Source organism: Anoplopoma fimbria, chromosome 8, assembly GCF_027596085.1.
Source record: "Anoplopoma fimbria isolate UVic2021 breed Golden Eagle Sablefish chromosome 8, Afim_UVic_2022, whole genome shotgun sequence".
NCBI classification, from domain to species: domain Eukaryota; kingdom Metazoa; phylum Chordata; class Actinopteri; order Perciformes; family Anoplopomatidae; genus Anoplopoma; species Anoplopoma fimbria.
In genome coordinates, this window is record NC_072456.1 from 12,120,784 (window position 1) to 12,137,661 (window position 16,878).

General features: G+C 40.3%; 2 protein-coding genes across 2 annotated transcripts in view; both read right to left on the reverse strand.

Annotated features, from left to right (window-relative positions):
* Positions 1-357: 357 nt before the first annotated feature.
* Positions 358-8,771, reverse strand: LOC129094395 (uncharacterized). Its single transcript, XM_054602551.1, has 10 exons — positions 8,691-8,771; positions 6,015-7,823; positions 5,157-5,262; positions 4,431-4,578; positions 4,215-4,262; positions 3,914-3,991; positions 3,283-3,420; positions 2,594-2,677; positions 2,112-2,162; positions 358-1,800 (listed from the first exon to the last, which is right to left on the reverse strand). Exons 2-10 carry the CDS (start codon positions 7,525-7,527, stop codon positions 1,690-1,692), a joined length of 2,277 nt encoding a protein of 758 aa, XP_054458526.1. The 5' UTR covers positions 7,528-7,823; positions 8,691-8,771; the 3' UTR covers positions 358-1,689.
* A 449-nt stretch (positions 8,772-9,220) lies between these two features.
* Positions 9,221-16,878, reverse strand: part of anos1b (anosmin 1b) — a 39,004-nt gene continuing 31,346 nt past the window's right edge. The window contains exons 9-15 of the mRNA XM_054603224.1: positions 14,582-14,720; positions 13,037-13,273; positions 12,276-12,370; positions 11,191-11,353; positions 10,766-10,998; positions 10,245-10,388; positions 9,221-10,066 (exon numbers count right to left, since the gene is read on the reverse strand). Coding sequence (XP_054459199.1) covers positions 10,248-10,388; positions 10,766-10,998; positions 11,191-11,353; positions 12,276-12,370; positions 13,037-13,273; positions 14,582-14,720 — 1,008 coding nt within the window. The 3' untranslated portion in view covers positions 9,221-10,066; positions 10,245-10,247. The remainder of the gene's footprint in view (positions 10,067-10,244; positions 10,389-10,765; positions 10,999-11,190; positions 11,354-12,275; positions 12,371-13,036; positions 13,274-14,581; positions 14,721-16,878) is intronic.

A 16,878-nucleotide genomic window follows, 5' to 3' on the forward strand; every position in this document is an offset into this window, starting at 1 on the left:
ATATCAGTAGGATTATGGGTAAAACTGAACAGAATCGATCCAATTCCTCTCCTTACTTTTGGCTATGACATTTATTTTCTATTGGTACTGGATCTCGAGGACATCTGATAAAAGGAGAAACTTTAGAAACAAGCGCTGCTGGATAAATGTAGATATCTGTGCAGAGAAATTGGTTAGAAGGGGATATTTTGGGTGGATATTCCTTAATTATTGCTACAAGTAAAGCTTATAAGACGTCATCCATCCTGAAAATATAAATTGCTGCCTTTATGTTTAAGCATTTTTGTGATTTTGTTATTCAAACCATTGCAATACTCCTTCAAAACTACTTGAAACTATAGAAAAGCTCATTCGCAGCAGTATTGGCCTTTTTAATAACAACAATAAAAACAGTCAAGAAACAACTGTGGTTTTTAGCCAAAGCAAGCATTTACAGTAGTAGGCCAGTAAAAGTACAATACAATCTGTAAATACATGTAACTAAATATAACAACAAAATCTAGTTTGGACAGAAGATTTAAATCAAAATAGCTGAGGTCCACTTGTTTCTCTGTGAAGAGCCTACTGGAACTACGGCTGTCTGCTTCAGGCCTCGATACTATGAAGTCAAACGGTGGTCCTCACATCAGCAGCTAGCTGTACAGCTTAACATGAATTTTTCAAACCAGCATTGCATTTTCAACTCAAAATGATGGGTTCGTGGTCATAGAACAGCTTTCAGCGGAAAAAGGCAGGAAAACACTTGTGCAAAACATAAGAATGTGATCACAACCAAACAAAAAGGCAGTAAATAAAGTGGTGGAAAAACTGGAATTTTAATAAGAAATGATTTGGATTATGGTTTCAAAAAGTTGAACTTAAAACAAAAAACTACTTTAAAAAAAAAAATGCTATCCCTGTTTCAAGCCTCAGCCAAAATGTGCCATTAGGCGGTACGGTGCTGAGTCTGCACCCTGCGAGGCAGCCGGGAAGAATATGTGATCAGTACATTCAGTCGATACTCTAGACTCTTCAATAGATAGGCCTCAAACCGTGCAAATATCGGTAGTCCAAGAGAACAAAACCAACTCAAACCTTCAAGTTTTAAGTGAACAGCTGGTCCACTAAATCAAAACATCCTAACTTTATTAAAGATGTTAGAAAACACGCATATAACTGTAGGTGTGATACTTCTGTAAAGTTCAGCATTATATAAACAGTTAAAAATGTTGTTCAGGTTAAAATGGCCATTTGGGATGTAAGGCCACTCCATTTGGGATGAGGGGTCCATTTCGTGGACCTACGCAGCTCCAATGCCCGTGATCTCAGTCCACGTCAGAGCTCCCTTGTGTCCATTTGGTTGAAATCCATTGGGAAAGGTAAATGTAGAAAGCAAGAACAACCTAGTGGGTTCAGGTCCTGCATTTCTGTGGGTCAGTAGGGGGCCACGTCAGTAGTTCCTTGCAAGTAAAAAAAATCTGCTTAGCCACAGACTGTTAAGTCAACTTCAAAAGTCACCAAAAGTCCAAATGAGCGGCTGCTCTGCTGTCAGTCAAACAGGAAGAGTGGCAGTGAGGGCTCCCTGGTGTACAGAGGGCCGCGTTGTGTTAGCTTATGTAACAGACTGTCAGGAACACAGGCCATCTGACTTGGACAGACTGTCTCATAAAACCAGGCGAGCTGCAGTGAGTGAAGGCGACCATTATTCGTTCAATCGCTGAGGTGACAGTCACACAGCTCCTTGTGGATTCTCTTGCGGATACGTGGCATGTCCTCCTGCCTGAACAGTAGAGGCTGCTTCACAGAGAGACAACGGCAGTACTGACAGACCAAGACAGAAAAGAAAAAACAGTGAGGCGAAATGATCCATAACCACAGCTATTATTAAACGTGGACAATGACATAAGCTTCTCCTCTAGTGTCTTTCGCCTCCTTTGAGACTGAGCAATTATCAAATGTGTGGAGAAACCTGGGGCAGGAAAGACATGCTGAAAACACAGCTAAGCTTAATATCTTTTTCTCCCAGGAAAAAAAGACAGATGAAGCAAAGAGATTGGAGGTGAGGAAAATGAAATGTATGAACAGAGGACGGGAGGACAATGTGGTAAAGGTGGGAAAGAATAATGACTCACCTCAAGGACAAAAACTCCACAGTCGCTGTCGTTTTTCTGCTGAGGAATACCCTGAGGAGGCAACAAGTCACAGTCAAGATGACAAAAGATGTCACACTCACAGTTACTGGGATGAACAGTTGATGTCCCTATATGTATGCATTTACTGTGCACACAAGCATCTTTATTATATGTTTGACTCTGTAAGTTAGACAGTGATTAAGAAATAGTTACTGGGGGAAACAAAAGAAGAATGCAACAAAAACTCGATGTACTGTTCAGGGGTCATTTTCTGATCACATGTTACTCCTGACTCCAGCAACAACAAAGAAGACTACAACATATGTGGAATTTACATTGTGTTGCTGAGTCTTCAGTTTATATCTTAAGTAACTTGGCAATATTCAATTTGACTAACATTAACTGTGCCGGGCAATATAAATGCTTTCAGGATACAAGGTGACAAACAGAGCATGAGGATTACAGTCAGGGTTTAGCGTTACCTTGATGATGGTTATCTTCCAGCCTTTCTGGAAAGCTGCCTGTTGCTTCTCTCTGGCTTCAGACTGAAGATACTTCATGATGTTCTGACAGGGAAGCACAAACACACAGGAGGACAGAGTTATGCTGCGCAAAGAATGCAAAGGACTAACAAAACATGTCAGTTTGCCACTGTGAGACAGTATTTATTTGCTTTTATAAGTGTTCAATACTTTCAACAAACTTTAATTTCAATTCAGATTCCAGTATGCTCTCCTTCTGCACAACTAGCGGAATAGTTTTAAAGAAGAACGGCCATAGTGTCAACAAGAAAGGGGAGGTTTAGTAGGACTGAAATCAACACTTCTCAGTCTAGTTAAGCAGATTGTGAGAATGAGCAGAATTTAAACCGGAAAATGTCTGGTTTGACATCAATGATTTGTTTTTCACACATTAATGTACTAATTAACTGTCAAAGTACGTTCCGCCTTATTACAGCCTTATGATGAAAAACCTTGATTTTCACTTGCAAATGATGACTATCTAACATTACCGCCATCAAACTGAGAAAAACGGAGTCTCTCGTCCAATAATTTATCAGAGCAGAAACGCCGGATTACTGATGATCTCGTTTGTTCCGCAGAGATGCAAAATCACCCAAAAACCTGAAACAAAGAACGACAAAGACATCAACATGCAAAGAGGCCCTCACATCTGTGGTGTGTCTGAAGACGATGCCTTGGCTGTCGTAGTAACTGATGGTTTTGGTTGCCATGGTGACCGTGATGAGAGACCAGTGGATTTCTAAATGGATGGGAAATAGCAGCAGCCACTTGGAGAACAGGTCAACCTGAAATAATCCCACAAAGTAACACACACACAAACACACACAGACACACACAAACACACACAAAGACACAAAAAACATTAGATATCCAAGATACAAAATGTTGCATGTGTCTACTAATGTCAGATGATCGGGCAACACTTCCAAGAGTCAAACTAAAGGACCAACAGGCTTTTCGGCATTTCTGTTTGATAACTTTACTTGCACGTCTAAGTGAGGTGATTTGGGGTGATTTCATGAAATACTTCACATTCTCTATGTATTTAGCTAATTTCATTTAGACTGTGGTGGCCAGCCATGGCAATGACTCCACAAAAAAAAAATGGTAGACGGTGAAATCTAGTTTCCTGCAACAACTTGGCAACTGAACCTGCGAAGCCCCGACTCTGACAGGCGAACTAAAAAACGGAAATAAAATAGTGACATTAAAGTTCAACTAATACTATACCGTGAAAACAACCGAAAAATGGCAAAACTCTTTTATCCAACTACTTACTTTTTTAGTCCATCTCTTCACACCGTCATAACCCTTGGCAACCAGCTGTTTGTGGAAAAAACTGTTGAAAAAATGAACCTGAGAGAGAGAGAAATAATAAAATAAATGAACACCCAGTCGACATTTCATGTTTACATTTATTTAAAAAAAACGGAAAAAAACAACTAAATATTATCCCAAGTCTTAAAACATTGTAATAAAATTCTCCTCACTCCTACGGTGAGCTAAATTTATATTTTACAAGTTATATATCCTTTTGCTATATTTTTCATTTTCAGCATACAAACACAGCCACACTTACCTTGTGTTGTGTCGCCTCCATGATGAGTTCTCCATACATGTTGATAATCTGAGCAGACAGAAAAAACAGAAAAAGTCCATTTTAAATTGAAAAGAAAATGTGATCTTTCTTTTCATTATTGCTAAATTCCACTTTTAAAGTGACTTTTTTGTTAGAGGGCCAGACAGCGTAAGAAGAAGAGTGATAATGGCTGAACGAAGCTTCATCCGTCTTCACCTGGTCATTAAGCCAGTTCTGTTCCTCCAGCGTGCCGAGGTCCTCCAGGCCCAGAGTGTGTTTGTTATACGACACCATGAATCCTGCGATGGGAGCAGAGGCCAGCCCCGCCCTATACCGAGCAATCTCCCTTTTGATGTCCAGCTCCCTAAAACAAAAACAAGGGGAGGAATGCAGTAGAAGTTAAATGCAATCCTCTGAAATATTTATTATACTTTCAAGGACATTTTAAAAGAATACGATGCCACAGGGTCAGAGATTAAAAATTAATATTCAAAAAAAGGAAGGTGACAATTTTTCAACAGAAATGAGACTGCTACAGTCAACATTAGGATAATTTGACAACTGGCCTGATTTAACATATATTAACATGATGACATGCGCAGATCATGGAAGTTCCCACACTTACTGTAAATAACACACATCATGTTGATCATAACAGCAAAAATTACCAGCACATAGTAAGTTATAAATGTTATGGTTCATTGTGTTTTATTCGTGTTTCAGTGTCCTGTTGGGAAAAAATATGTGTATATGCCTCTTTGATATACGTTATTGTGGTCCACTGCTGCTTGCATAAACTGTTTTATCTGTATCATTGGATTATTGTGTGGTCGATGCTTAGTGCTGAAACATCTGATAAATCCACAAACATTCAGGCAGATTGTGTGTGTGCGTGTGTGTGTGTGTGTGTGTGTGTGTGTGTGCGTGCGTGCGTGTACTAACTTGCTGTTGAGGTCAGAGTTGCCTTTCTTCTTCAGGTATTCCAGGACATCGCTCTCAGTGAGAGGAATGAAACTGCCGTACTTCAAGTAGAAGCTCTCCAGAAACTCTGAAAGGGAGAAAATCAACAAGTTGTTGTTTGGATGATGAGCAGTTTTGTTTTCTCTGTTGTTAAAATCCAAATCCCACGAAACAAATACTGAATCCATTGCTTAATCATGGAATTGCCTGTTCAGGCCTGTGTGTCCATTTAACTGGAGTAGAATAAACATTGCTGATATTTGCAAATCCTTTACCACTTGTCTCTGAAACAGTTTGGGCTTGTTTGTGTTAAAGCTGCAGTCCTGTTTTTTTCACTTGCAAACATGAGTGATGCCAACAACACGCTTTCCCGAAACAAATACATAAAACTTTATTCTAAGCGGGCAGAACTATATGTGTTGTCTCTTGAAATTGCAAATGAGAAAAATTCTATCCCTATTTTTTATGTGCAGAGGACCAATTTTGGTCACCAATTTGGAAATATTTGGGGTATGAGGGTTGATCTTAAATTAGGGCTGTTATGAAAACCAAAATACATCTTAGCTTTCTGGACAGTTTCTTAACAATATAGTCAATGATAAACAAAACATGCAAAGATATGCGTGTCTCAGCTTAAAAATTGCAAACATAAACAGTTAGGGTTTTACCCATATAGATAAGTTCTTATTTAACAACAATATCCTATAAAAGTTAAACATTTCCTCGGCCACATGACTTATGACAGAAAAGGCGCCGTCCTCAGCACTTCTTTTAGTTTGTGTGCAAAAAAACTCCATGATTTACAATGCTTAACTTCAACAAACTGCGAACACATCTTACCGTGGATCATATCAGTAAGCTGCTCTAGCCTTTCTTTGTTCTGCTTCTCTCCATCTACCTCTCGTCCGTTTGTTGTTTCGGACACTTCCTCCATCCCCTCCTTGTCCCAGGTTTCAGGCTGACAGTACAGCCTGTGGTCCCTTAATGCCCGGCTGTACTGCATGCTGAGCACTGTAATAGGGCCCTGGAATGGAGGAGCAACCACAGCTGGATGAGAAGTTTCCACCTCCATAAGTGTGGAGCAGTGGTCAGCATTTGCGGGTGTGGGGACATTTCCGTTGGACAGAGTTGCCGGTACAGACATCGAGTCTGTTCTGTCAGGAGTCTTGTCCACCTGCATGTCGGAGTCCAGGTCCTGGGCCGACCCTGACCTTGAGGCACCTGACTGCCATGAGACAGAAAGTAGCCCATTTGCCATTTCCCTCACCATCATGTTACCCTCCTTCATATCCTCTTCAGGTTCAGTGTCACTCAGGTTTACCGTGTCTCCATTTCCAAATGAAGATTTAACTGAGCTGGGGTCGGTCTGCCCTCCATGGTCCATCTCTGCGTCTTTGTTTTGCCCCTGTGTCCGCACGAACCCTAATGGAGCCTGGGCATCCATTTTAGAACTGATGATAACACCACCTAAACCTCCCCTCTTTATTCCACAGTTTACATCCATTTTTGATGCAGTCTTAGGTTCCATCGTTACCCTCCCTCCTCTCCCTCCAACTACTGGTGCTCCCCTGCCTGCTGTTCCCGACAATATCATCTCCACATCCGTGCTCTCACCAGCTCCTTTCCCCCCTGACCCTTCTATCAACATGTCTTCCATTTTCTGCGCATCCCTTTTCTCTGGAGCAACATAGTTCCTAATTGGTTCATCCTGCAGGGAGACTGTGACAGGGAGAGCAACATCCGTATGGGACGGTGTATCAGCCACAACTAGAGCCGTTTGCACCTTCTCAAAGCTGTCATCCTCATCCTCCGTTTCCTCCAAATTCTCCGTGGTCAAATCAAAACACCTTAAACGCGTCAGCTGGCCCTCCACTTTCCTTTTTGGGGTGTCTCTGAGGTCACTTCCAGCACCCCTCCCTCTCCCTCTCCCCCGCCCTCTGGCTGAGGGTCTGACATTGTGTCCTTTGCTGTTGGGGCCACAGCAGTCACAGGCCTTAGGAGTCCTCTTCCTGCCTGACGTACGGCCATTGATCTGGCTCTGAGTAAAGGTAGGTGTCTGTGTGGAGGAGCAGGCTGACGCTCGGCTGGAGTTACAAGCAAACGCTTCTGCTGAGGTGACAACAGGGGGCTCAGGTTCAACAGGAATTAGGGTAGAGGGCTGGGTCAAGACTGAGTTGGAGGTAAGGTCTGTGGTGAGGAGCTTGGCAGGGGTCAGGTCCTGGTCTGTAGTATTTCCATGGGGAGGCACTAGATGAGGAGCTGCTTGAGGAGCAGGTGCTGTAGCAGGAACAGTTAAATGAGGTGATGCTGATGGTGTTGTTTTCACTGGGGATGCAGAGCCGCTGTGAACCATGACGTCCTCCTTTGGCTCTTCAACCCCATCCCCAACACCCCCTCTCCACACGCCTCTTTTTCTCCTTTATCTGAATATTTGGTGCTGTGTTTTATTCCTTGCTTGCTTTTTATCCTGACGCGTCCCTCCAGGTATTCTTCTGCAAAGTACTTTCGCTGTGTAGAAGAAACCGTTGTTCTCAAGCCTTTCTCAGGATAGAGGTCATTGACTTGACAACAGACTACAACATGTCAGATGTAAGGAGTTCCTCAGTGATGGGTAGACTCTAAACGGAACAGTAACACCATCATGGTCCCCTAATTAGAGCATAGGGAGAGAGAACGAGAGCCAATGAAAGAAATGTCAGCAAGCTCTTCTCAAGTAGATCTTTGATTAAATATTAACAGTGTAAATGTGCAAGGCAGGACTCATTTCAAATGAATATATATATGAATGTTTATTAATTGCGTAAGCCAACTGCAAAATTGAAGTAAAAACAGTGATATCATCTTCATTTAACAGGTGGCTCACTGCTCATTTGTTTTAGCAACTAACTCACTTTTTGCACGACAATATAATGACTTACGTTAGACAACAAGTAAGCAACTTAACTGACTATTGTGCCGCACCATCACCACGTCATAGAGGTGTCATTTAGTTTAGAGACAGTCGTATTTAGCTGATGTTAGCGACACTGCAGAGATCATTATTGCGCTGCACACATTCAGTGTACGCCGATAAATGAGCTATTAGCAGCTCTGATAATCATTAGTATATTTGACAGCGAATGCTAAAATCCCCTCAATCATTAAAACTAAGAAGTGAAATAAAAAACTAACGTTACCTCTGATATTGTGACATTTGAGCACCGGGGCTGCTAGATCATGCCCACATATCTTTACGAATATAACCAAAAAAAAAAACCCAATGATTTAATTACGAATTGCATTATACAAAGTTTTGAATAAGTTAGTCATTCCCTGGAAGCTAGCTAAGTTAGCTAACTGGAGCCAAAACACAGGCGTAAACACAAAGCACCGACTGCACACATTTCCTCCATTTTCAGTAGGAAGTTGAAGGCGTCTAAAGACAGAAGAGGTGCTGCGGATCTGTTTTTGAGGTAGTATGGAGTATAAGCCAAAAGCATGACGGAAAGTAAAAACAAAAACATAATCATACACTACCTTGTCTTTGAAATAACAGAGTTTCATCTGACCACGATTTGAAGAAACAACAATTCAAGCTGTCGTCGCTCTTTGATTGCGTCACGGCGTCGCGCTCTGCTTGCGTCTGCTGCGTCCGCATTCTCTCCGCAAGTAACTTTCAAATTCCCTTTCTTATCATCCTACCTCGATTATCGGCTCACAAAACATCACAGTAACGTTTCTTGAATCTGGACTTCATAACAGACAGCAAGAGGATCTACAGCAATCGAAATCCTGTTCACATTTTCTATTTCAGTGTGTTTTGTTAGGAATAACATGCAAATGAATCTGTGTTGCCATACCAAATAAATGAAAATAGTGGTTAATAGAAGGGCAACGATTGTAATCCTAATTTTGAATATTGTACAATAATATATAATGCAAAATATAATACAATCTGGTATTATCATGGTATTATCCCTGTTATTATCATTTCTAACCCACAGATCACTGAAAACACACGGAGTATCTTGGTAATATTTAATTACAAAAAAAGATGACAGGAAAACAATAAATAAAACTAATGATCGAAAAGTAAAGGAATTAAGTACAAATTATCAACAGTTAAATGTCATAAATGGTTACATATAGAGAATATTAACATGTTAATTACTGGTTGCTTGACACTAGTAGATTCCAGCCTTTTCAAAGTAATGCCACGACTTGCTGGTAGCAAAAACAAAGACATATCTACCACAGTATTATCTATATTAACTATTTTTAAATGTCATATTATAGTGAAATGGGTATATCATGATGCAAAGTAATGTTGCAAAAGGCCCAAAATGTATCAAACAAGAGATTTGAGTGAAAAATTTGCTTTTTTAAACATATGAACAAAATATTAAAATATATTTGAGCTTATTTCAAGGCTTCTGCAACTCAGACCCACTGGCTCCAAAAAATAATGCAGCAGATTATGCATTGAAATGAACACAGTCAGTCTGTTGCTATACATTTATATTTGTACATATGGTCAGTGCTATATCATTCTCTGCTTGCATGATCAAAAACAAAAGGCATTATAAGTCTCTTTACAAGTGTCATTTGGTTCCAGTGATGGCAGATGATTAGACATGACCTGATTAGTCCCATTTAATCACCAAAAATACAGATGCAGTCATGCAAGGTTTCTCGCTTTGCAAATACATTTGCTCTGGCAATGATGCCAAGAAGAATCATTTTGAAAATGCTGCAGCTTTAATAAAAAATAGAAAAATATGGTTTAAGGATACACTGGGCATCATGTACGGGTAAAGTTATTTTTTACAATTTGTACAACATTTGGTTTGAGAAGTTGATGTTGGTGAAGATGAGCTTGGTGCAGCAGACGGTGACAGCTGTGGGGTTTGGGCCTGGAAGAGATGATTGGTAGGTGTAAGTTGACAAAAGATGAAGGGTGTTATCCTTTCATAGAAACATATACTCGAAACATGACATGATAAACTTTTTCATGTTATAGCAAAAATAGAGTGACTAGTTTTTAACACACTTACACAAACAAGAAGTATGTTCCTTAGAAATCACCATTACCTATCAAAGTGAGGTATTGATAGCTGGAGTATGTATGGTCTTATAGACTGAGGCGCCGTTGCTGCCCTCTGCTGTTAGCACCTGGAGCTGCAGCTGGTAAACACTGTTAGCCTGAAGACCATGAACTGACACCAACCGCTGAGACTGAGGATGAAGCAGGGTAAGTTCAGAGACACACACGTACACTCGTCTTGCTTGACATTAACCACAGTATCACCCTACTTTTCCTTTATTGTACAGTATTTAAATGCTCTGTCATGATGATCCTTTTTGTACTACTTTCCATTCTTTTAATGATGGCACTGCCTCTTTTAAGTATAAACTAAACAGAAAGAAAAAGCAACTTGATACAGAAATACTTATTGACTCATCATCCCTACTGAAAAGACACACACACACACACACACACACACACACACACACACACACACATATATATCCTTCTCATTTTTCTAAGGCATTTTCGTCCTGATGCTGGCAGAACATAATGCTGTCACTTTGAACCTGTCTCTGTGTCTTACCGGTGCGATTGTCTGTGTCTGGGATATAAGTGTGTCATCATGCCCTTCTGTTGCCAAGGTAACTCCTGATCGCAGTGTCCAAGTGAACTGGAACCCCTCCACAGCTGCCGGGTCCAGTGCATGATGGGATATCCTCCAGCGAAGCGTCATGAGCAGTGTGCCATTGACTTGTTGAAAGTCTGCAGTCAGTCGTTCTGGACGCAGTACCACCTTTCTGCCTGCCAGGAGGCGCTCTGAGACAAACAAAAGACACAAAACATTTCCTTCATTTATGACAGAACACTCTTTTAAAGTAGCTAAAATATGATAATAGTTTTTAACATTGTGACAGCTATTTGAAGTGCATATAACGAGCTCATTGTGTGCATGTAAAAAAAGTATTTTTCGCAACACACCTGGAATTTAGTAATAATATAAAGTCTTACCCTCATTGTTGCAGGTCAAAGCTTTGCCTCCTCTGACCCTAATGGAGGAACAAGTTGGGGTCGTAACCCAGGCAACAGCCTCTGACCCCTGGTCAGCCTTCATCACCACGGCAACCCGGTACTTACAGGCAAACAGCAGGCCTGTGATGGTGTGATGGGTGCCCTGGAGAGAGAACATCAAGAAAGAGTTTAAACTACACGCAGCTGGTTGTTAAAACTGACTTATTACAAGGTTCCTTAAAAAAAACACATTACCTCTATTTTTGTTTGAGAACCTGTCTTACATAAGCTGCTTGTTAGCTCCATGTTAAAATAAACACGACAGTTTGAAGCAGCACTTGGCAGCTTTGCAGCTTGGCAGCTTCAAATTGTTAGAAATGACCCAACTGTTTGAAAAAGGCTGAACTTCAATGAGAGGAAATCAAGCTCTATGACCTCAGCAAATTGCACAAAGCACTTTGATATTTATCAACCTATCGGGTCTGTGATCATTTCAGATGAGAGGTTGACTCCAGGACAACAGTGGGTAAAGATCAAATGTTGACGAGTCCAGTTTTCTTCTGGTGAATGGGCTATGGGCAGATATCAAGTGCACTGTATGCACTCAATACCAGTTTCCTTTTAAAATTCCCCTCTCTATTGCAGCTTCACTTTGTGATTTGGGTTTAAAATAGCTGCATTTTTAAGATGGTGGTAATTCAATTTGTTTTTAAAGTAGAGTGTGTTTAGCCTATTTATATTTGGTGACGCATTTAATTCTACATGTCACTTTCCCATACAGCACTCATTCAAATCCCTCCCTATATTTCATTCTTTGATATGCAAATAGAGGATAATTCAGCCAGGGATTTGACAGTGTCATGGTAAAAGTGATGTTAGGCAGAGACAAAGCAAGTTGATGGCGGAGAGACAAAGTTACACACAGAGAATCAGAACATTCCAGACTGATCTGAGTTATGGTGATAAAATCTGATCTCTGATACGCACATACAGACAAAAAGACACAACAAGAATGTTCGCATAGAAACAGGACACAATTTCACAAATACAGAGAGACACATTAAACCCAGCCGGGGTAGTTATACCTGCACAGTTGCTGTTCTCTCTGTTCCTGTAACATTAGGACTGCAGGTATGTGGACGCCAACGCAAAATGTATGGACCAGGATGTCTCTGCTTGCCTGTGAAGCAAAAGAAAGACAGACAGACAATACATAAGAAGACATGTGTGTTTATCTTGTGTTTATATTCATGAATTCGACTGTTTGAAAACTGAGACAAATATGAGAGGATGAACGCTAATTATAGTTCTACTATTCTCAACATTTCTCTTATACATTAACTCCCTTTTCCATTTCCTGGTAAAAAAGTTTCATATATAGTATTTTGTCTTTATTGTTTTTGTATAATCAGAGTTTTAAAGTTTCATCTGAAGATTAAGATTTTTGCTAAATCTGCATCTCAAGCCTCAGTATATGCAGAAAACATTGCCATGGTCACTGAAAATGATGGATTCTGATTGGCTGGAAGGTGTATATTCATTTTTAGTAACCAGAGAGTTTAACAACATGATGCATGTGTTTGATTGCAGTTCTAAATCAATGTGCCTGTAGGTACAGACTACAACAATGAACGTCAGCCTCAATAACTTTATTAGAGTGTAATAGAAGTAGTTTCTCAATGAGAGCCAGGCTATTTAACCATACATGTGTCACAGGAGGAAAGAGAGGACTTTTGAAATAACATTAACTGCAATTAATTTGTTTTGCATCTTTCTTTTGTTTTCTACTGTGTTCTATTTTTTCTTTATGGTTGTGTAGTTGTTTGGAGTTTCAAAATCAACTCACCCTGGTGAGGCCATTTCCAGAACACCTTGACCTGCAGCTGGTTGTCATGGTAATGAGGGGCAGCGACCTCCAGGCGCAGGTTGCCAGGGGTGACAGGGTCAAGAGGGGATTCAGGGTGAGGCAGAGAAGAAGAGAGGGGGAGGTCAGAGGAAGAAGGGGAGGAGGATGAGAGGGAGGGAGAGGAGGAAAGAGATGATGAAGATGAGGAAGACGGGAGCTCGTTGGAGAAGTCTTCACCTTTGGTGGAGGAGAAGAGGAGAGAATATAATGTTACAATTTTTAACTTTGGCTGATTTGCTGGTATGTCTTCTGCAATGAGGGCAGTGAAAGGAAAAATAGTTTGAACATCAAGCTCATAAATATCTGACATATTTCTTGCACATTTTCACAATAAACCTTTCATGGGGTCAGAAACTTAAAACCTTGAGTGCAGGAGTGGTTTCCTAACAAATCTAAACTAAGCATTATTTATAGAGTGGCTGTTCTGAATACCTTTAACTTGCAAAAAACAAATGATATGAATGAGTGGATGTATTAAACCTGTTATATAACACATGGAATTTATAAATGTATTATATTGTGACAGGAATATCATAAACCGGTGACAAGAGTGCAGCTGGTAGCTAACTTTCCTGTTAATTCACTCACTCAGAAACACTAATTGGTTTAATCTGGCCTAACAGACCCGCATGAGGAAAACATGGCAAATACGTGGACTGTGTCAAATATTAATGCTGCTAAATTATAAATGGCAATATGTTCCATATAAAATTGTTGGTATGTGGTTTGATAATTGAGCTGCAGATGGCTGACCGACAGGTCACCTATAAATACCTCGGTTGCCTGGACGACCATTAACATTACCACTTTCCACTGTATATGTGATTTTAAACAGTGCAGCTGCAGGGAGACAAAATATGCTGACACCCAGTAAATCCAGGAGCTCTGAACAAAGTACTTACTAACTAAAATAATTGACTCAATAATGTATGGCTCTGTTAACAAATGGGTGCTGTGGGCTCTACATGGCAAGTTAATGAAATGTTCAAAAATGTGTACTTGAGTGTGTACTTATTTGGGGTAGGGTTGCTAGGAGAGTCCTTAGGTAACTGTATTGTTGAATCACAGTAACACAAACAGTACAGCTCCAGTTTAAACTACTTGGGCAAGAAACCTCAGTGTACTGGGCAAATCTTAGCTGTGCAGTCCCTTGCTGTTATTCCAACAAAACAAATCTGAAAAAAAAACATGATGTTCATCCAAACTGCTGAAAAAGGAAATGGTGAAAATACTGGATTCATGGCATGTAATATCAAGCTACATATATTCCATTACATTTTTTTTTATCCTTAAACCATGTATAAAAACTCTTTACAACCACAGTTAAGCATATTAATAATTAATAGTTAGACAGAAAAATAATCAATAAATCACATTCTATTAAAATTATGAGGAGAAAATGGAATATGGCAGTAAACAGTGTTAGTGTCAAATATACAAAGTATACCATGATGAGGAAAGTGGTTTGTTTGTTTGTTTGTTTACCTGTATGAGTTATGGTAGTGAAGACAATTTGGGCTCTGGGACTTTTCAGCCTCTTCTGACCCCAGTAGGCCACCGTCTGGACAGACAGGAAGTAGGAAGAAGCAGGCAGCAAACCCTGCAGCCACAGCTCACACTGTGCCTATAACACATTAAAGTATGGGAACATGGACAGAGAAGTTTTCTTTAGTCTTTGGGAACGGTGGTTCTTGGCTACATTTCAGTCTGTCCTGATTCACTTTCACTTGTCAAATCAAAGACAAATAGCTCAGATGACCTTGTGTTCTTAATTCCAAACACAAACTCAGGATCATCATTTTGGCCAGCACAGTTACTGCCGCCAATTTCATCATCCTCACTGTCATCACAATCCTCATCACCATCATTCTGATGTGTTGTGTGTCAGTCCGCTGGGACTGACAGTCCAGACCTGTTCTGCATTACCCTGCTGTTTGACTGACAGCTCATTGACAGCTCATTAACAGGCTCTTAGTCAATCAGGTCTGTCTGTCTGCATGGATTTGAGCTAGTCACAACAAAGAGATGCTTGGATGATAACAAGTGTGTGTGTGTGTGTGTGTGTGTGTGTGTGTGTGTGTGTGTGTGTGTGTGTGTGTGTGTGTGTGTGTGTGTGTGTGTGTGTGTGTGTGTGTGTGTTGTGTGTATGTAGTAGGCACACTTAAGACAGAATTAGTTAAAAGCAGTTTCTTGGTGACCTGCAGACGAAATGGGTTGAGTATTTCCATTACGCTAAGATAGACAAAACATATGGCATGTACAGCTGTGTGTGTGTGTGTGTGTGTGTGTGTGTGTGTGTGTGTGTGTGTGTGTGTGTGTGTGTGTGTGTGTGTGTGTGTGTGTGTGTGTGTGTGCGTGTGCGTGCGTATGTGTGTGTGCGCATATGTGTGTATTTGTAAAACAGAGAGAGTGAGAGCAGCCTGGATTTCTATTTTAGTGCATAATGTCAGTGGACATTATATGTAAGAGGCTGATGTATGTTTAAAGTATTGATTCAAAAGAGGTTTTTACGATCCTCCAATTTCCCCTTTTACTTCAGGTTTAATATCAAATCCCTTCAGTCCTGCATACATTCCTGACTGACAGGATGTGTGTTTCATACACATCTAGGGAAAGTATCATCATGTGCTAACGGAGAGCAATAAAACATCAGTTCTTTCTATGATATGAAAACTAATTCACACAGAAATGTTATTCCTCTACCTTCCTACCTGTTGTATGGCTGCTGTCTATGTGTGTGTGTCTAGATGCAGCTGCAAGTAGGAAACACTAGTAGGGGGGGCCTCATTTAAATTCCAGGCGCCCCAGCCAAGCAGAACAGAGGACCAGACTAGAGATAAATGGCTCCAACAGGCTCAGTCTGGGAACGCCATCACTACTTAGGACAGCTAGGTCCATATGAGCGTGCTTGCATTCAAACCTTCAAACTCTGATGTTTATGTTTTTAATTATGTTGTCTCTACTCTTGAAGTGAATGCTCATATTAGTGTTAAAAGAAGGTTTAAAGCTGATGGATCCTCTGCAAAGAGTACTCTTCACAAATTTAAGGAAATAATGCTCAGTCCCTACACAAGCAATCATAACTGTTGCATCAAAGCTGTAATATCTCTGCTGTTTACTGTTATTATGGGTACTTTGGCGCTGCTGACTGGACTTGGTTGCAGCGAGAACATATTACATCACCATCACGCCTATAATCACGATAGTAAAATCCACCCTCTTGACTGTTATACCAGCATTACATATAATTTAAAAAATACAGCAAGAAACCCTTTGTATTTCTTAAGGAGTTCTTGGAATTGAGCAACAACAAGACAGCAATGTTTCACTCTCTTTGTCTTTTGCTTGTTATCGCATGCACATGTTGTGCTAGCAACTGAAGTTATGAATAATCATCTAAACATCAGTTATATAACCTAACCTCTGCACAGATCTCATGCTTTACTTCTATGATGACTGAACACTCAGTCCCTAATGCCCCTGTGCTGTAATGACTAACATATTGTCAGTACATTCCCAGATGCTTTGACTTTAGTTAAACATGTTATCCAAACGCAGGAAACCCACTTCTCTCTGTTGTCAGTCACTCTACATGGCTAAGTTGTCATGTTATTTCAATGCTGTGAACTCTACCTGCATGTTTTCATAGTAGTCTAACAAAGTTATGTCCCAAGAAGATAATATAATGTCTCTCTGAAGACAATATTGCATTTTCAGGTACACAAGGAACATGTGCACAAATTGTCTGCAACAGAAATGGGAAAGCGTGCCAATCAGTGATT

What these genes read in the sequence shown, in the direction of transcription:
- LOC129094395 (XM_054602551.1), bottom strand. Translation starts at nt 7,527, where the DNA reads ATGGTTCACAGCGGCTCTGCATCCCCAGTGAAAACAACACCATCAGCA. An exon ending in GCTTACTGATATGATCCACG is followed by an intron (nt 5,263 to 6,014) that starts GTAAGATGTGTT and finishes TCTCCCTTTCAG; the next exon opens with AGTTTCTGGAGAGCTTCTAC. An exon ending in TCTTCAGACACACCACAGAT is followed by an intron (nt 2,678 to 3,282) that starts GTGAGGGCCTCT and finishes CTTCCCTGTCAG; the next exon opens with AACATCATGAAGTATCTTCA.